This window comes from Silurus aristotelis (genome assembly GCF_946808225.1).
Source record: "Silurus aristotelis genome assembly, chromosome: 26".
In the NCBI taxonomy this organism is placed as follows: domain Eukaryota; kingdom Metazoa; phylum Chordata; class Actinopteri; order Siluriformes; family Siluridae; genus Silurus; species Silurus aristotelis.
Window position 1 is genome coordinate 4,171,224 of NC_139599.1, and position 20,550 is coordinate 4,191,773.

The following is a 20,550-nucleotide window of genomic DNA, read 5'->3' on the forward strand; positions in this document are numbered from 1 at the left end:
GAGGATGGGTTCCCCTTTTGAGTCTGGTTCCTCTCTAAGTTTCTTCCTCATATCATCTAAGGGAGTTTTTCCTTGCCACTGTCGCCACGGCTTGCTCATCAGGGACAAACGCACACCATTCACCTTCACTGTTGTTTTCTGTAAAGCTGCTTTGAGACAATGTCTGTTGTGAAAAGCGCTATACAAATAAACTTGACTTGACTTGACATGGTCACCATTTGTGTTTGCAATCCTGACATGCAATACTTTGTGATATACAGTATCTGAATCATTGCAAAAGTGATACAATGGTGTTTTGTGTCTGTAGGGATGCATCACTTGTGCAAACGTCTAAGAGAGAATGATAAAGAGAAATGGGGTGAGAATATGTAAACGTCCTTGATTCTGGGTGACTCCATAACACCATAACAACAAATAATATATAGTACCATGTGACATTATGTAACAAATAAAAAAAAAGTGTTGCAAAATAAATAACAGTTTAAAACTTGCTTTCATTGGGAAATAATGAAAATTGAGTGTCCACCAGCCATTATTCATCCACTGTAAAATCCAAACTCATTTCTTTACACCAAACCACTATATTTTAGGAAGTGAAATTGTAAGAGTGTTTCCCCTTTACTTAACAAAAAATCAGCGTGACACGCTGTGTGTGTGTGGCTAGACAAAACAGGTCACACCAAGGCTGATATTGATGGGAATGAGTTAAGTTTTATGTTCTGCAATTAATTTGGGGAACTATGTGAACAGCTCGAATACAAGGTGCTGTACAGTCGAAATGGAGAGAGTGTTCTATCTCTGCTTTGGAGCTGGAATTTACTTCCTGGTGTGTGCTGAGACGATTCCATGGACAAAGAAGCAATGCTTAACTGTAAGCTTAAACCCTTTTTTTCCAAAATGTTGTTGTGGTGTTAGGTTTTCCTGAATTTAATTCATGCATGCGCACACACACACACACACACACACCGACAGACAGACTGTCAGACAGTAAGAGAGACAGACACACAGATAAACAGAATGATAGACTAAACTGAGAGACTGACAGACAGACAGACAGACAGACAGACAAAGTACGATCAGTAACATTCTTAGCCTTGCCGGATTTTGCTAACTGGGGTATAGGGTTGTAATGTTGCTGCACATTGTAGAGTGGCCTTTCATTGTGACCAGCCTGAGGCACACCTGTGCAATAATCATGCTGTCTAATCAGCATCTGGATCTGCCACACCTGTGAGGTGGACTGATTTTCTCGGCAACAGATAAGTGCTCACTAACACAGATGTAGACAGATTTGTCATCAATATTTGAGACAAATAGGCCTTTTGTGTACATAGAAACAGTCTTAGATCTTTAAGTTCAGCTCATGAAAAATGGGGCAAAAACAAAAGTGTTGCATTTATAATTTTGTTCAGTGTAAATATAATAAATACTAATAGCTGTTATAACACAGTATGTGTTATTGTGTAGTTAGTACATCAAAAATGTGCATTAGCAACAGTTTCCTTTTTGTATTCACTCCAAGTATACTTACACATACAGTTTACGGATTTCATTTTCCTAAATAAATATCTCTTTTTTTTGGTGACTTAGAATGCAGATGGTTCTGACTGTAGTGGTTTGGCCCTGCAGCTCATCCCGGATGAAATCCCAGACTCCATCAAAACTCTCGATTTCAGCTTCAACTTCCTCCCAACACTGTACAACTCAACTTTCCAGAGACTCAGGAGTCTAGTTTCACTGGATTTAACAAGGTTAGAAGATAACAAAAGCCTCACGGGCACATCGGAGTACAGTAATAACGATGTTGGACATTTGATCGGAAGGTCATGAGTTCAAATCTCAGCACCATCAAGGCTTTGACTGTTTAGTTATTTTTAAATATTGTAAGGGGGTCTGTCAAATGCCTTAAATGTGAATCATGAACTTGAGTGTTTTGATTGATTTTCAACCGAATGATTTTTCTTCGCACAGGTGCAGCATTAATTTCATCTACGATGACGTCTTTCGATATCAGTTCGATCTCGAGACTCTCATTTTGGTAGCAAACCCGCTGGGCTTCATATCAGACCGCGCTTTCTCAGGACCCCTGGCCATAAAATACCTCGGTCTAGCCGGTTCAACGATAAGCAGTCTTATGGACATCCCGACCGACCATCTTAATTTTTTGGAGACTCTGGATCTTCGAGGAAGCGACCTTCACAGCTTAGACGGCCTGGTAAAGTTACCACGGCAACAATTAAAGAGGCTTATTCTTGATTTGAATTTGATCGAGAACATTAGAGCAGCAGACATGGAGACACTCCGTAGGACAAGAGACCTGGAGGTCAGCTTTAAAGGAAACAATCTTGTTGACGTCGAAGTGGGTGCTTTTCAGAACTTAGACTTAGGCAGCCTGGATTTTAGTGGTTGCTTCGACAAGATGCATATTTCCGTCCTGCTGAAAGGGTTAGAAGGAGTGAGAACGAATAAACTGCACTTTGGGGTATTCGAGGACAGCTCTAAGGGCTACATCATGCCATCAGATCTTCAGTTTTTCTGTAACATATCCACCATCGATGTCAGTTTTCAGATGCAACATTTCCCAGGTCTTACAAATGCAAGTTTTAAGTGCTTTGCAGAAATTCAGAAGTTAGACTTCACCAGAGCGCACCTTTCCAGATTTCCATCCAACTTGAGCAACCTTTCCATGTTGTCTCACCTGATACTGGATATGAATTCTTTTACGAGCGTGTGCGACATTAATCCAACGAACTTCCCCTCATTGACACATTTATCCGTGTCTAGAAACTCAGAATATCTTCACTTCAGAGACAACTGCTTAAAATCTCTGTCCCATCTGGTGGAGCTCCAACTGAGCCATAGTAATTTGATGACTGGAGATGTTTGCTGTAACAAACAACTGACCGGCCTCCGAGAATTGAAGCTGCTAAATCTCAGCTACAACTTCCTCATGAAGTGGGAGCCACTGCCGTTTAACGCAACCCCAAACCTCGAGCATCTCGACTGCACCAAAACCCAATTCCTTCTCAGCAGCAGCTCTCCATTTATCAAACTGGAAAACCTTCAAACTCTAAATCTCTCATTCACCCACCTGAATCTGTCACGCAACGCTCAGTTGCTGAAAGGTCTGTCCAAGCTACGAGAGCTACACCTCCGAGGGAACGCTATACAGGGTGGAGTTCTTGCCAAAACAGAGAACTTTGATTACGTTCCTCTTTTGGAAAGCTTGGACCTGTCTTTTTGTGAAATCACGCAAATCAGAGAAGACGTCTTTAAAAACCTCGCAAAGCTCCAATATGTAGATCTGAGCGAAAATCAGCTGGCTGTACTCAGCTTTACGGCTTTCTACTCGTTAAACCAGATCCGACTCAACTTTGGCAGCAATAAAATCATGGTCGTGGACGTCAATGTTGTTAAAGACTTGGGGACAAGCAGCAGCATTGATCTGAGCTCCAACCCTCTGGCCTGTGATTGCACCAATTATCAGTTCATTTTGTGGGTTAAAGACAATGTTAGGAAGATGAAACGCGTAGGAAAAACGGTGTGTGACTCCACGGCGGAGAGGATTGTAGATGTACATCTGAAGTGCGTCTCTTCAGGCCGAGCGTTAGGGATTGTCCTCGGAATTGCAATAACAATTGCGCTTATAACAGTTCTGTGGTATTTTGTAAAGAAATGTCAGTCACAATACAGGCCTTACTCAAGACTGTAGACATACGGTATAAAAATATATTTTTTTAATAAGGTATTATAGTTAAAATTACATGCTTTTAAAAACATATAGAATGAAAAATTCATACCCTGTAACATAGCATGCTAATCCCTGATCTTAATTAAATGATGATTACATTTGCAATAGCTAGCTTGCCACTACCTGCTTTTAATTCAATTATATAATGCTGATTCATATTTTATATATTAGTTCGTTTGCTTGTATCTTGATTTAAGATCCTTAGATTGACATCTTTACAACTTTCAGCTTTCTAGTAATCGTTTTTAGTTCAATGATACTTATATTAGCTTGTGCTGACCTCCTTTTAATTCAATTCTATGATACTTAGATGGACATTAGCTTTCTATTTCCTGTTCTTCGAAAAACAATGCGTAGAATTGCTTTATCAAATGATGCTCGTTACCAAGCGTGCTGTTGCTCGCTTTCCTAATGATCGCTTTCATAATGCTTTCCTTAATGAAGCATTGCTAGCTCGCTAGTACCCAATTGTTCAAATTAAGCTCAGCCTTACAATAGTCAGCTGGCTAATTGTAACAAGTTGTAATTAAATGATCAATAGATTTTTAATCGCTTGTTGTTAGTACCTGTTTTTAGTTAAATGATGCTTATATTAGCTTGGTAGTGACGTGTCTAATTAAATGATGCCTAAAGTTACATTAGCTAGTTTGCCAGTATCTGTTGGGGATACAAGTCCCTGAACTGTCGGGCCCTTGAGCAAGGCCCTTAAACTTCTTAACTCCTGGGTTGAGGTATTATGTCTGATCTCAGCTTTCTAACCATTTAGGATATGTGATGAAAGAATAAAAGCCTTCTTTTTTCTTTTTCTATACAGTCCTGTTTCTCCATCCGTCTGTTTTACGTTACAAGAAAAGTGCTGATGTCATGAAGTTTTGGCACTGTTTCCCCTTTTTACCCTGAAACAGTATTTTTTATATTCCTAATTAACTCGCACTACAAATTAAACATGTTACTGTAGTGAACATATAATAGTGTCCTTTCAATAAAGTACTAAAAAAGATTTGTTTTACATTTATTTAAAAAAAAAATAATAAAAAATGCTGATTGGTGAATTATTTCAACAAAAACAACATGAATTTGATTCAAGGCTTCATTACAGAACCCCGTCCCCGATCATTTTCTTTTGTATTAGATTTGATTTATTACTATATAAATGTGACCAGCTATAACTTTTTGAACAAAAGTGGAATAATTTTGTTTTACTGATTTTGTATTCTGCATTTTTGTTTTGTAAATATTTTTTAATAAAAAAAAAACGCCTGATACAAGAGTAAAGGTTGGAAATCAGGCAAATCTGATACCTGCGTTTATAATTGCAAATAAAGCATGTGTCATGTCATAGAAAATTGTGTCATGTGATCAAATGAACTGTGTTTATATTAATGAATTAAATAAATTTTTCACCTGGGCTTTTCTTCTCTTGCATCACGGCTGTCCATACTTCGAAATATGTAGAGATATTTTTTACCCATCTTAAGTGAATATAAATGTTTTTCGTGTAGGGATAAGAGCAGCGGTAATGTTCCATACTATCGCACATGAAAGAAAGACAGAAGCGTAATGTCATGCCTGTTTATTTTCAGAATTATACAATTTTTTTTAGAAGTATAAATATTTTGTATAGAATACAACATCTATGACATCCATAGAGCTTCCATTGGGTGAAATACAAAACTCAAAACCACATATCTTATTGCACAGATTCTAAAGACGGACGACGATGAGAAGACGACTGAAGCAGGGTCGTTTACACAAACACTAGCTTCACACAATGAGAGACAGAAAAAAAAAGAAAGAAAAGAAAAGAAAACGTAGCAGAAAAATACGCCAGGGCCGGGCGACAGAATCACGACAGATAGATCAGACAAACACCCCAGTCTTCGACTTGAACGACCTGCTGGTGAAGGACGCCATGCGAAACACTACAGGACGCATGTCCTGCCATGTGGAAACACGTTTGGCAAATGAATTCGCTCTTAACACAATATTCAAAATATACATCCAGGAATTCGCTGTAAACAAAGAAATGTGCTTAATGGTTTTACATCAGTCATCTCCAAACCAAACAAACAAACAAAAAAAGGTATGGGGATCGAAAGACAATCCATCGACTAAACATTTGATAGAAACAGTTTGACCACGTTCGCGTTCCTGTAACGGTCCTGTATTTTATTCGTTCTTTGTCATTTGCAAAGTAACATTAACGATAAGGTGCGTTTTGTCTCCTCGTGCTACAGACATGACGTTTGCCAAGCTTCATGAGCTAACCCCGCCTAAAATCTCTCAAATTCATTCAATTTTCAGAACGTGAATCACTTTAGAATTTTCTCTGACTCGTTTGACTCATTGTGTATTGACTCACGTTCAGTTCCTAAGCTTTGTATAGTCCTTGCGATTTACAGATAACTAGAATATTACTTTAATAGAATAGCACTAAAAATATCTTGTCAGTTAAGTTTATATGACATAAAGGACTCATTACTGTAGTCATTTCACACACACACACACACACACACACACACACACACACACACACACACACACACTTGCAAAATGATCAAATAGCATCTTATTAAATGTCACGTGTCATTAACAATAATTTACTTGGAAGTTTCACAAACTGACTGGATGAAGACTTCAGAGACGATACACACATTTACAGTCACATTGTCTTTGAAACTAACGATTTTGGACAGATTTCCGTCTCTTGTTTTAAAGGTTACAGCTAACGGACAGTGCAAGAAAAAAAAACAACTAAAAAACTAAAGAAGAGAAAACACCAGATTATTATTACATGTTCTACTCTTATAAGTATTATACATTGTACTTGACTGACCGAGTCAATAAACGAGACGAGACACATGAACACTAGCTGAAGGTCATGACTGGGGAAAAAAGTGCACCCTGACTGTGAAGAAACATGGCCAGCGTTTCCTTTGCAATCTGGGTTTTACATTAGTAGGCGGCCACATTGAGGGTGGCGGGGGGGTGGGGGGTGGTGGTGGAGGGAAGGGGAGTGGGGGTGGAATAGCCCTAAAATCCTTTTATGAAAGAAATATAATATCAGAATGATCATACACAGGGGGTGCAAACTTTTAAACATTCACCTTCTTTTCGTTTTGAAATAAAAATAGAGCTTTTGCACTAGTTAACATTCCATTGTTCTATCTTTCGTTTAAGTCGCAACACTCCAAGGATATCTGAAGTGTTTTTGTTTTTTTTTTTAAACACGATTGCCTGTACGAGTGCGATTACTGCTTTTAGTGCCTGTGGAATTTCAAGTATAGATCACATCAGAGGCCAGGGATCTTGCGGTCTCGTTTTTCCCCTCGATCTTTCCCCACTAGCTTATTTCGGGTGGCGTTGTGAAAATATTCGCTGAGCAACCAAAGTTACAGTATACAAACATTTATGACATAGCAAAATATATACATATAAAACACACGACACTCATATTCAGAATCGTAGTTCTTAGCGTTTGTCCAACGACACATTGCTTTATGTACAGTACAGTTGCATAAAAATGAGTCTTTCAGTAAATGCATGTGAAAGGAATGTGAATTTCGACACAACCTGCTAAGAACAGCAAGCTGGGCAGCCCGAAAAAAATACTCTAAGGCCCCTTCCACTATATATGAAACCAGAACCCTAAGATGATTCCATTATAAAATAGTTCTAGGTGAGAAGCACGGGATAAAGCGTGCGTTCCCTCGGCCCAAAACACACTTCGCCTTTTAAGCAGGTCAAAGCGAAACGAGAACGAGAATAACGACGATGAAGTGGTAAACGACGTCAGCGTCAAATGTCCCCATGACTCCCCCTCCCTCCCCCCACATGAACTGTGTGTGTGCTGAGAGATCAGCAGCATTGCTACAAATACTTCATCAGTGGCTTTTAAGTATGAGCGAAACCATTGTAATTCACTTCGACCTTCGTACGGATCGTTATTATATGAATATCGAAAGTCCGACGACACTTAAACAACACGAGTTCTTGTTTGGTACAATCAGAATTGGCACGGTTCCTTTTTTACGACTCGGAGGCATCCAATCCCTCGAGGTCACATGGATTGCACACTGTGCACCGCACTACCTCTTTTTTCTCGCGGTGCACAAAACTACAAAAACGACAATCAGCAGCAAAATCAGGTACATTCAAAATGAGAATTCTTTCAAAACATACCACAGCATACGCGCAAGCTTTCGCCCCCTCCATGAAACACTGAAGTAACAGCTTCATCGGTCCTCGGAAATGGAAGGTGCTATAATACCATAATACAAAAAAACAAAACAAATAAAAAGATTGCCTTACAGTCTTTCTTGGTAAAGGTGACTTGGCAACCTTCGATATCCCCACCGTCACTTTTTATTATTCGAACCTCGGGGCAGTTCTTTGGACTGCTTGACGCGAGGTGAATCCTTTTCAGGCACCGCACCTTCCTTTGCCGGTGCTGTAGATTTTGGCGAGTCTTTACGGTTCACTTTTTGTGAGGAGTCGGTTGGCTTTGAGGTCTCCGCCAGAGCCCCGGTACCCTTGCCCGTAGGAGATCCGCTTGGTGTGTGAACCTTAACGCTAGGTACAATTACAGAACCGATTTGAGAGCCTGTCTGGGGCAAGTTCTCTCTATGGGGTTGAGATTTAGATGAAGGAATTGGGGACTCTCGCTCATCCTTTGGTTTAAGATCGGCATTGTCTTTGATGAGCCGCAATGGCGCTTTGCTGTCAGGCGCTCCTCTTTTTTCAGTCGCTTTCCCACTCTGATGTGAAACAGGAGGAGTTTCTACCTTGGATTTGTTCTTGGAACTCGACAGGCCTTGTTTTGCAGTAGAACTAGTACCTGATGGTTGAGGTGGTTGTTTTTTGGTTGCAGTAACAACCTCCTTCTTGCAAACATCAAGTCCCGGCTTGGTGATCTTCTGACTAACTGCATCAGTAGTATTTTTGACTTTTATCTTTTCTCTAAGCATGTTTGCTGACTGAACTTGCGCAGCTTTGGCAACGGAATCCTGATTTGACTTGTTGGGGAGCATTTGACCTCTGTAGTTGACCTCTGCAGTACTGCAAGTCTCACTTGGCATAGTGCATTCGGCGTCCTCTTTCGAAACTGCTATGATTTGTGCCATTTTATCTTTAGTTGATGTCATTTTGGACTCCTTACTCCACCCTTCTGGGACTATACAAGTCTTATGATCCTCATCCTTGATTTGAATTTTGACTGCACACGGCTCCTGGCATTGAGAACTGCACCTTTTTCTATCTTCCACCCCACTGCTTTGTGTTTTTACATGGTCATCATCTTTGGAGCGTGCATCTGAAATTTTCAAACTGTTTCCTGAGCCGGAACTCTTAACCGATTTTAATGTTTCTTGCTGAGAATGTTTACTTGCACTGCTCTCGGATTTGACTTTAACAGATGGCAGTGGACTTTTGGGTACAAGCTGGGGTGACTGTAGAACCACAGCAAAACTAGTCTTTGAAAGAGCACATTTGGGAGATGCATCGTTTTTTCTATCCTGTCTGGTTTGAGGAGGTGGATCTGGAGGCAACTTGATATCTGGGGCTGGTGAAGCTGCTGAAGAAGATGACGATGTAGTCGACACTGAGGTTAAAGCTAAACTATGTGGAACAGATACATTTGCTTTGTCTAAGCCCTCTGAGTGCATCTGTTCTTTTACGTTTAACACTAGAGTGCTATTTATAGAGGTCCGTTCATGTATCTTCTCTGAAATCTTGGGTACATTTTGAGCTATGCTTTCTGGTTTCTTCTGCTCACTCACCCCAATGCCACCATTTGAATCCAAATCTGACTTCTGTGCACTTAATGTCCTATCTGGTTTTGGATGCAAATATAGTGCTGAAGCCACTGTTGAAACAGTTTTACAGTGATGAACCTCTTGTGGAACCACATTTAAGCCCAGTGTATTCAACGCTTTATCTTTCTCTATGATCAGATGGCTGTTATTTACAATGGCCTCCTCCAAGTTCTGTGCTTTGTCAAAAATCTCGCTCACATTATTATGTTTATCAACTCCATACACATCTGAGGAAATGGATGGGTTTTGCATGATGACCTCGTCACAGGTCAGTTGTGTCTTTGTCGCTACAGTGTTGTTTTGAAAAGTAGATTTTTCCTCTGGAGTTTCCATCTCGTCATCTTGATCTTCGTTGCTGACCTCCCGTATCGAGGGCGTTTTCCCACAAGCGAAATGAGTACAATGTCGCGCAGGCCTCATCTCCTGAACTGCTTTCAACTTAGTCTCTGGTTTTCCACCTGCTGACAAATCTAGCGGCTCGATTTTACTGGATACGGCCTGTAATCTGATCCCTTCACCCTGCATATTTTTGTCAGGATTGCCATCATGGCTAACTGAACAAACAACACTGTTTTGACTGCATGTGGGTTCTTCTTTTCCTGCATTTTTGCTGCTCGAAGCACCAAGAGTTTCCGTCTCAGTAGCAGTCTGGATCTGTTTATTTGTGGGCATCTGGTGCTGCTTTTCACTCGAGGTTTGCAGAGTTGGGCTCAGACCACCATCAGTTTGGCTGTTGGCTATTTTTGAGAGACATGAATCGGTTTTGGAGATTCGGGGGCCAGAGAGCAGTCCTATGTCCAGTGTGCCCTTCAATGGTTTTAGGGAAGACACAAGTCGTGCCTCTAATTTGTATTCAGATGAAGTTTTTCTGATGGACCCCTCAGTAGATGAGATAATTTGAAGCTTTTCTACGGCACTCTCCCCTCGTGGACTGAATAACTTAGGGCTCAAGGAATCAGTGCTGATTCCAGAAGTGGAAATTCCGGCAGAATCCAGCTGTAGGCTTTTGGACCTTGTGGTATTAAAGTGAAGGCTTTCATGGAGACCAGGGGTTATTCGACACATACAGTCCTCACGCTCCTCAAAGGATTGCCTTTTTCGTGCAAATTCCAAATTGGGAGTTTTGAAATCAAGTCTGTCTTGTTTACTGCTCTCTTTAATCTGCCAAGCTAGCTGTCTGTCTGACTGGGATGGGGCTGACCTTATTCCCTCATTTAACAATGAGACAGGGTCCCCAGTGTTGCTCATGGAGTCTGCAATGCTTTCGCATGCTCTCGTGTTCAGTTTTTTATACAGAACATCTTTGACTGTAGCACTGGCAGCTTTGTTTTCGACAGAGCAACACCCATTGGCGCTTGGGCTAGATTCAGACTCCTGAATAGCATCTTGCTTTTGCAGAGATTCTCGCCTCTCATGCCAGTCCTGTCTTTTTGCTACCACTTTGGCTTTCAGTTTCTCCTTATCAAGATCCTCCACCATTTCTTGGCGACCAACCTTACGAGTCACGGGGCGCTTTAGGCAGCCTTGCTCGGCAGGCCTTACTCGGGTGATGGCGTGAAGTTCGCAAGAACTCTCCTCCACACACTGAAGTGTGTGCTCGCCTCCAGATGCAACCCCAGCCTGAACTTCCTCTTGGGTCACCTCTAGACTGTGTTTCCGGGAGCAGAGGTGCTTTTTGTCCCCTGTGTAGGATGGCGAGAGTTTTTCCTCCGACTGAACCCTCTTAAGGAGAGGAGACCGAGGGGGTTCGGCGCTTTTGGGGCGCACCATGTGCCTGACGATTGTAGGGGGTGAGTGCATCTTGGCTGAGAAGGTCTGAGTAGTTTTGGAGCTTCCTAATGAGTGAGTGAGTAATGGTGAGGGAGATCGCTGGGGGGAAGTGGGCTGAGGGGTTGGGGAAGGTGTTCGGGCCAGAGGGGACAGCGGGATGCTTCCTGCTGATTTACGGCGGCTTTGACGAAGCCGCTGTCCGGGCAACTTGGGGCCCAAACCGTGCAAAGTGTTAGGACGAACATGGCCAGAGCCAGCAGGGGAATTTGGTGCACTGGAGCTGGGGGAACTGCTCTGAGAGGATGTGCCACCTGAGAATATGATGAAAAAAAATTATTGCTGTGTAAACAAAAAGCAACTCAAAAGCAAACTGACTTGGTTATACTCTAAATAGTAACAACTCTGACCTGACTGATTGAAGTCTGGTGTGGGCCGGAAGGAGGTAGTGGGGGAGTGAGGCGACAGGCTGTGTGTGGGGGATCCTGGCAGACTCTCCCCAGAAGACAGTGATCGGTTTAAGGAGGTAAAGCTGCGGCTGGTGTGGAGCAGTGGAGAAGGCTGCATAGCAAAGCGTCTGAATACTGACCGTCGTCTGGGGAAAGAATATGGTTTTAAAACACCTTAAAAGTACATCTAGTGTAAAGAAACCTAATGGTACAAAAATTCAACAGCCATATGAAGATATTAAACAAAATGATTACATTACAACTTATAAACTAGCGTTACAATTTATACATTTTCTGTTTGAAAACAAACCATACCTTTCTTGCGTCTTCTCTTTCTTGGGCTTCTTGGTTCTCCTTATCATTTTGCTTCTATAACTATTCCTTCTAGCTGGACCAGTTTTGATTGAAGTGTTCTCGAAAGGAGTAGTGGATATGGCAACCTTGCTTCCACTCTGAACACAAAAAATATCGTTTCGCTTTTTAGTTTCATACCAGTGTCGATAAAGACGTAGATATTATGAAGTAGGGAAGTCTGCACACCCTTGTGTAATATTTTTTCATAAACTCAGTTGACCAGTGCAGGAAATAAATGGTCAGTGCACCCAAGCTAATAAGCTAAGATTAGTTTGCCCATAAATAATAATAATAAAAATAAAAAAAAAGACATTCTTTCTGTGCAAATCCGTGCAATGTTAAGAAGTTGGGGTCAGAGCACAGAGTCAGCCATGATACAGTGCCCCTTTGGAGCACAGAGGGTTAATGGCCCCAGGAGTGGCAGCTTGACGATATGGTATGGTGCAGATGTGCCCCGAAAGTAATCCTCATTTTATGTGCGAAACATCAACAACAAAATCTAAGTTCCCTCACAAACCTCACACTTTGAACACAGTTTCATTGTGGTTACGCGATCCATAGCCAAAACATGATTTGTTTTGGGTCTAACAAATGTAAACTATTTAATTCTATTTATTAAATTTAATTTGTGCATATTTAATCGATTACTCAAATGAATCAATATAATAAAAAAAAATTATTGCATTAATTAGATTTATTCAATTACATTTTTATCTATTTTATTTAAACCAATTATTTTATTTAAAATTGTTTGAAAAAATGAAAACTGTTGTTCACAAATATAATAATAACAAACGCCGTTAATAAAAAAAAAACGACAAACTATTTTTTACGTTTTGCATTTCTTCTTCCTAACTGTACCCACATTGAACCGAACAAGACATAAAAACCGAGGTTTGTACCGAACCGTGAATATTTTGTATCGTTACACACTTATTACGCACACACACTTTTAATGCCCTGTAGTCCTAAAGGCATTGGGTAAAGACATTGTAGTGTCCTCTCACCTTCAGTAACAGTTCTACAACCTCAGTATGGACCAGTCCATGAACTGCTTCCCCATTCACATGAGTGATCAAGTCTCCAGCTTTGAGCCCAGCCTTTTGAGCGGGTCCGTTGTCCTCCACATTCTGATGAACAAGATTATAATTAAAACAGCAATATTGACAGAAAAATTAAGAAAATGTGAACAATATGAATAGTGAAAATATTAAACTGCTCTGATGATTTTATAAGAGCAGCCCTGTTTCTTTGCTTAGGAAAACTAGGCGGTTCCCTAGGGCTCAACCAGCTGGGGGGTGCCAGTGAGCGCCCCCTGCCCCGCCACCATGCTCGCCCCATTTCAATGATTTACCTGAGTTTTGCTGAAATTTTATATACAATTTTGCAATAATTTATTTATTTATTTATTTTTATAAAAGGTTGCAAATTATTTGTATTGTTTGGGGGTGGAGCATTGTGGTGGGAGGACGGAGACATGGGGGGGGGGGATCTCACCTAGGTTACCAAAATGCCTAGAAACGCCCTGCATGAGAACTAAACATCTGTTTACCCAGACCATGTGATAGACTGTATAAACGTCACTGTCACAAGCGTAGACTCGAATAGCTCGGAGTGTGAAGCCAAACTTCTTCCCTGAACTGTGAATGATGACTGGCTGGCGTGAGCTGGCTGCAGAGAGGGAGGAGTCTCGACTGGGGGAAGAATCCCTGGACGAGGGGTTTGATGACAGCGAGTGTGAAGACATGGGACTGGCCAGCGGGGACGTGCCGAAAACATCTGCAGGATGAACACATGTGCATAGTTGAATATATGAATTATGCGTGTAATCCGATATAATCTTTTATTCTATCTGCAGAAAGTGATTGTTTTATATCTTCACTTTAATTAAGGACAGACAGCGAGCTTTACACTTATTCAGCCAACAGCTATTCCATATAATGGTTTACTCACAGCTGGAGATTAGGAGTTATGAGTTAAGAGCTTTCAGATTTTTTAGTGCACTCTGTTGGGAAAAAAGCCTATGCTCTAAAAAACACACCTGGAGGGATCATAAGAGACAGAGCGCTGGTGGATGATGATTTAGGGATGGATGTCTGTGGTCTCGGGGAGGTCAAGTGGCTGACTGGCTCAGTGGATGGTTTTCTGGCAGTGTCTGAACTGTCAACTCCCTCTGGCCGTGATATCAGCTGGTCCAGGTGTTCCGAGAAACTGCCTGTTCAATCACGGAAAAAAAGACCTTATCATTTTTACATTTTTACACCGTGATGGACGTATATGGTTCCTCTCCAAACTGTTACCACATACTGGGGGTCTCAAACCTGTTCCAGCATGACAATGTACACAATGTGAGCTCCATTAAGATCTGCTTTACATAGGTTGGAGTAGAAGATCTTGAGTGGCCTGCTACAGAGCTCTGACCTCAACCCAAATGAACACCTTTAAGATGAATGTGAACCAGCTGTTCCACCAGGCCTCCTCACCTCACCTACATCAGTACCTGACTTTACTTACACCCTTGTGGCTGAATCTCCACAAACACACTCTAAATCTAGTGGAACATCCTTCTATTAGAGTGAAGGTTATTATAACAGCAAATACTACCCACTAAATAGAGAATGGAATGCTTGAAAAGAGCGACCCAACTTATTGTCAGGTGTCTGCAAACATTTCCGTATATTGTAGCTCAAATTTCTTTTATATATTTTTTTATGATAACAACTGTGACTCTGTAAAAACGAATTAATAAAACTAAAATTCTCCTCTGATCTCACAGCTGCTGCTCATTGAGTGTAAAACATTTATAAACCTTAAGAAATAAATATGTCATGTTTAGAAGGCACAACCTGACAGGGTGGCATTGCTGACTGGGCTGGAGGGAGTGGTGGCATCAGGCTCGTCCTGATGAAGCTCTCCGACTGAAAAGGCCACTTTACCGGGCTTGTCTAAGGACAACGAACTGTCACAGCTCTCCACCTCGGCTGAAATGGCAAACTTAGGCAGGAGTCCTGAGTGTCGGCCTGTGCTGGTGCTCTCCACTTCAGACGAGTGGGACAGGGATGGTCTAAGAAACAAAAACAGAACCAGTTACAATGGCACCAGCGCAACACAAAAAATATATACCTAAGCGGAAGAAATTGACTGAAAGCTGACTTGGTACGCCCACGACCCTGTGAATTTCTTTGGACTAAGTATTGGAAAAAAATTGGACAAAAGTATTGGACTACTTGGAGCAGAATTTGAAAAAAATTAACCAGAATCATAAAGAACTACACTAAAAGAAAAGTATATATATATATATATATATATATATATATATGCACTCACACACACACATATACTGGATCTGACCACATTGTAATATAAAATATAAAACGCAACCATTTCGGTTGAATTTAATTACATTTCAGTGAAGTCTGGAGTCCAACTGAGCGAGTCGACAGTAAGGGGGCTCTCACTCTTCTTCTCCGGTTGTTCACCCTTTTCCTCCAGCTGACCACGTGACAGATCCAGGCTGCTGTATACCTAACGGAAGGCGTTTTATTTGCAACATGAGCATGAAAGGACTTCTAAATCATTCACAATAGCAATCAATGAATATTTTTTGGAGTCATAACCTATATATAAGAAAGCCTTTAATGCAAATCTCTATAATGTACACAGCGCAGCGTCTAGACAGAATGGATCTTATGAATATAAAACTGGAACTTCTAAATTTTTATAATACGTGTGTCAGCTTTTCTGACACACCTGATGTCAAGAGGAATCTGTGATGCACATGTGACCGTGTTCTTGGATCACCAATGCACTGCAAGCCAGAAAAGCCCTGAAAGTTTTCTTTTTAGTTCTTGTGTTTCAAATCTTTCTGAGAAGGAAAGTCACTGTGACAAATTAGATTTAATTTTAGTCCGACAGATAACACACATTAAATTAATTAATTATATATAATAAATAGAAATTAGCACTCTTTGCTGAATGCAATATGACATAAAAGAAACAGAAAGTGGCACCAGTGATTCGCCTCTAGAGGCCGCTCTCGTAATGAGAGCAGACCTTCACAGCCGCTCCAGCAATGGACGCAACCCAAAAAAACTATCTGTATGGATTTTTGCAGGTTTCTGTCGACTTCTAATATATATATTACTGTCTATAAAAAATAACTCTACAAAACCGATTCATGCTTTACTGTCCAGCTTCATATTCAAATCTGTCATGTCATGCTGCAACCTCGGACCAGACTCACTTTAGAGAACCGGTGTGAGGAAGAGGAAAACTGCCGCAGATCCACATTGAAGTCTTCGTCATTTGTGTCCTCTTCCTCCTCAGTTTCCAGGTGATGGTATCTTTCAGATCGGGCTAAAAAAACAAAAAACAAAAACAAAAAAAACATGAAAAGCTTTAATTGCAATTTAGAGCTTTGTTACTTCGGTTGAAGATTTTGAATTTAGCAAATGTGAATGATAAATATACACAATCAATGCAGATCTAAAGATGTGTATCAGGAGCATGCAGTCAAGAATGTAAATAAACCAGACACTGTTCACACTCGTGTAGACACACTGTGACATTTTCTGTTTCTTAGTTCTAGTGACTCACAGTACACTGAGACATTCTCAAACACATATACACACACACACACACACACACACACACACACACACACACACACACACTCACACACTCACACACTCACACACTCACACACTCACACACACACACACACACACACACACACACACACACACACACACACACACACACACACACACACACTGACTGTCAAAGTAGCTGGTGTCATCCTCGGACTCAAGCTGGGGAATAAACTCTGCCTTCTGTCTGAGCAGACTGTTCCAGTCCAGACTGTGGAAGAACTGGTGCTGCTTGACCTCATAGGCTCCTCCTGCTAATACACACACACACACACACACACACACAAAATAAGTACCATTTTTTGGACATTATGATTTGTAATTTTTTTTTATCTAAAAAAATACAAAAGAAAGTACACACTTCCTTCTTTTGTGATCCTACAAAACAAACCATAACCCCAAGAGTACTGGAGTACAATCATTGACTGCACATATTCCCATAGTTTTAAAACTGCACTTGAATACTTAAACAGCTTATGATAACACACACACACACACACACACACACACACACACGGCTCCAAAGTTACGATGAGTCGACTTACAAGGTGGTAATTTTTCCACAATTTTTCGATCTTACAATGACGTTAGCGACAGAACAGAACTGTACAAATTATTTGTGTTTCACTTAGCAGGCAAACGTAAAAGCATATGATTCGTCCTTCACTCAATGTTACACCAACCAGGCGAAACATTATGACATTATAAAATGATGACCGGTGAATAACACTGATTGTCTGTCCATCACGACACCTGTTAGTGGGTGGGACACATTAGGCAGCGTGGATCAGATGTGGATCCATTTCCATACGTTTAATCTGGAACATTTGAAGAACTTTACATACACGTTATGAGCTGCGTCCTTTTACTCTGTCCCACAGAAAACTGTGAAAGTCACAGACTGATTTAATTCACACACCAAAAAAAAACAAAAAAAAAATTTTGTTCTTTGCCGCACATGGAGCTTTTTATTCTGACAGCGGTCTCGCTACAGCTCTCTTGTAGTCATAAATTATGCAATTCAATTTCCTGTGAGGTCCGGCTGAATGTCACGCTAGACCCCTGTTTGTTTGGATTGAATCAGCAGGAGGAGAAGCTCAGCAGCTGATGTTCAACGTGCAAAGCCATGAGACTCCGATGTCTCGTTTCGCTTCTCTTGAAATGAAATCGCTTCACAGTGTAATTTTATATGCACATGATGGAGAACCCTTGTAAAAGTTATAAAATATTCATTCCCTCTGCTCTGCATGATACCTACCAGTTCCCAGGCGCTCCAGTGGGTTCTGCCTGAGCAGCAGTGTGATGAGTTCCTGAGAGTCAGCCGGAGGTGCGTCCTCTCCTTCAGGCCAGTTTATCTCGTCTGGAAATAGCGAGAAAGCGAGAACGCACTTCAACACAGCGTTGCGCTGTAACACACGCTGAGAAGAAGAGCAGTGCGATACTGACCGCTAATCACCTGACCAAACAGCTCTTCAGGAGTGTCTCCGAAGAAAGGCACACATCCTACCAGGAACTCATACAGAATGATCCCCATCGCCCACCAATCCACAGGCTTCCCGTAGCCCTGCCTCAGGATGACCTCCGGGGCGATGTATTCAGGGGTACCACACACCTAACACATGTACAAAACATTGAGATCTATTCTAGTGAACAGAAAATATCCCCCCCCCAAAAAAAAAATCACTAAAAATTTTTTATAAAAAGTTAAATTTTAAAAATAAGGGACTAATAACCCTTTTTCAGATAAGAAATGTTTTTAAAATGAGCAATTATAATTATATGATCACGTGCAGAATTAATGGCACCCCTGCGAAGAAATGGCACAAAAAAAAATTTTAGATTTTAGATTATTTTACTAAATATAAATTCGCTGTGATTTTGTAAAACGACAACAAAACGCAATGGACACAGTGTTTGTTCATAATAGTGCCAATAATTCAGAGTGGACTTTCTAACCTCTACATCTACTGTAAGTACTGTACAGCAACTTTCATAGTGACTAGAATCAGCACTTTTTATCCTTCATACCAGGGGCCCAGATTATTAATCCAGACTAACACATTTTACATCATTTCTCATTTTACACTTTATTAAGGAAGCTGAATGTACAATTTATGCAATGAGTTTATTAACTATAAAACTTAAGCAGTTATGCTCATTCTAATGGCTAACTTCATTAAATGACTAGCAAATATATTCATCTAAACAAATGTTCAAAGACCTTATTTTTGTAGCTAAGAGAAACTTCTCAAACTACCCTCTGAAAACAGTTAAAAGTGATATAAAAAACATTTTTTAATGGGATAACAAACCCCCCCCCCAATAAAGAAAATTCTATCATTTACTCAAATTTACGTTGTTAGGGAAAAAAAAATTTCCTAGAAAATGTAAAAGAAACTGAGAGAAACTCATACAGATTTCGAACAATATAGACTATATTTCCAAAAGTATTGGGACACCTGACCTTTCCTGCTACACGTGGTTCTTTTCCAAACTGTTACCATAAAGCTGGAGGCACTCAATTGTACAGGACGTCTTTAGATGGTGCTGTAATAAAATTTTGCGTTCTCTTGAACTTGGAAACCCAAACCTGTTCAAGCATTGCGATGCCCCTGTGCAAAAAGTGAGCTCATGAAGATAAAATCTTCCACTGCAAAGCATGTAAATCATGAGTGCTTATAGAGCTCTGATCTCATCCCTACTGAACACCTTTGGGATTAATTGGAACGCTGACTGCACCCCAGGTCTCCTCACCTCACCTACATCAGTACCTGCCTTTCATAACACCCTTGTGGCTGATGAACACAAATCTCCATAAGCACCCTCCAAAATCTAATGGAACATCTTCCCAGAAGAGTGGAGGGAATTATAAGAGCAAATTGAGACTAAATGTGGAATGCAATGCTCAAAAATCACATACCGTACTTATGACCAGGTGACCCAATACTTTTGGAAATATAGTGCATGTGTGAGTATATGATGACAGAATTGTAATTTTTTAAATACATTTTTTACATTGAAAAATGTAAATAGTAATAAAATACTGTCTCAATGAAAAACCTGTGGCTTCTCCCTCTGGTATACAAATGGATCAATGTCTAGTGCCCCCCTGAACTTGGTAAAAAAAAAATCTGTTTCCCATCTTGCCTGAAGAACACTGTTTTTCCTTCAATGTTACTCCTTCTGTTTTCATTACTATGGCGACGGTGCGGAAATGAGTGCCCTCTTCCAGCAATCAGACTGACATTGTCGTCTGTGCCAAATTTAAAAATACTACCAGTCGTATCCAACCCTGCCAGTTACCCATCCCTGATGTAAGTCAAAGACAGGATGTGACATGCATAGCTATACCTGTTTATCTAAGAACTCTCTAGCATCCTTCTCGATGTGGCCTTCATAGAGGTTCGTAGTCATGTTCATCAGGCCCACCTTGGACAAGCCGAAGTCAGTCAGCTTGATGTGTCCCATTAAGGTGACCAGCAAACTGAAATGATTTAATGAGACACAGTACAAATAAACAACACAGAAAGAATAAGACTCAGAGTCTAAACAAGACAAGGAGAAATGGGCAGAAGGTGGTCTGAGACACACTTGTCTGGTTTCAGGTCTCGGTGAACGATGCCATAGTTATGGAGGTATTCCAAAGCGAGGACCGTCTCGGCAAAGTACATTCTGGCCATGTCCACTGGCAAAGGACCCATGTTCTTCAGCAAAGTGGCGCAGTCTCCACCTGTCAAGAGGCCACACATTGTGTTTACAGTGTAAAT

At 40.8% G+C, this 20,550-nt stretch overlaps 2 protein-coding genes across 29 annotated transcripts in view; one reads left to right on the forward strand and one right to left on the reverse strand.

Moving 5' to 3' along the window:
- Positions 1-222: 222 nt before the first annotated feature.
- cd180 (CD180 molecule) lies at positions 223-6,732 on the forward strand. The gene is made up of 3 exons (XM_083531207.1): positions 223-871; positions 1,591-1,751; positions 1,972-6,732. The coding sequence occupies exons 1-3, from the start codon at positions 779-781 to the stop codon at positions 3,710-3,712; spliced, it is 1,995 nt and encodes a 664-aa protein (XP_083387333.1). The 5' UTR covers positions 223-778; the 3' UTR covers positions 3,713-6,732.
- Positions 5,310-20,550, reverse strand: part of mast4 (microtubule associated serine/threonine kinase family member 4) — a 98,578-nt gene continuing 83,337 nt past the window's right edge. For 19 of the 28 annotated variants that reach the window (XM_083531182.1, XM_083531180.1, XM_083531178.1 and 16 more), the window contains 14 exons: positions 20,375-20,513; positions 20,135-20,267; positions 18,230-18,395; positions 18,042-18,143; positions 16,912-17,037; positions 16,378-16,490; positions 15,538-15,659; positions 14,981-15,198; positions 14,176-14,349; positions 13,687-13,913; positions 13,142-13,264; positions 12,096-12,232; positions 11,742-11,926; positions 5,310-11,645 (listed from right to left, as the gene is read on the reverse strand). In XM_083531182.1, coding sequence (XP_083387308.1) covers positions 8,110-11,645; positions 11,742-11,926; positions 12,096-12,232; positions 13,142-13,264; positions 13,687-13,913; positions 14,176-14,349; positions 14,981-15,198; positions 15,538-15,659; positions 16,378-16,490; positions 16,912-17,037; positions 18,042-18,143; positions 18,230-18,395; positions 20,135-20,267; positions 20,375-20,513 — 5,501 coding nt within the window. In that variant the 3' untranslated portion in view covers positions 5,310-8,109. The remainder of the gene's footprint in view (positions 11,646-11,741; positions 11,927-12,095; positions 12,233-13,141; positions 13,265-13,686; positions 13,914-14,175; positions 14,350-14,980; positions 15,199-15,537; positions 15,660-16,377; positions 16,491-16,911; positions 17,038-18,041; positions 18,144-18,229; positions 18,396-20,134; positions 20,268-20,374; positions 20,514-20,550) is intronic. The other 9 variants (XM_083531181.1, XM_083531179.1, XM_083531203.1 and 6 more) reach the window with 2 other exon arrangements.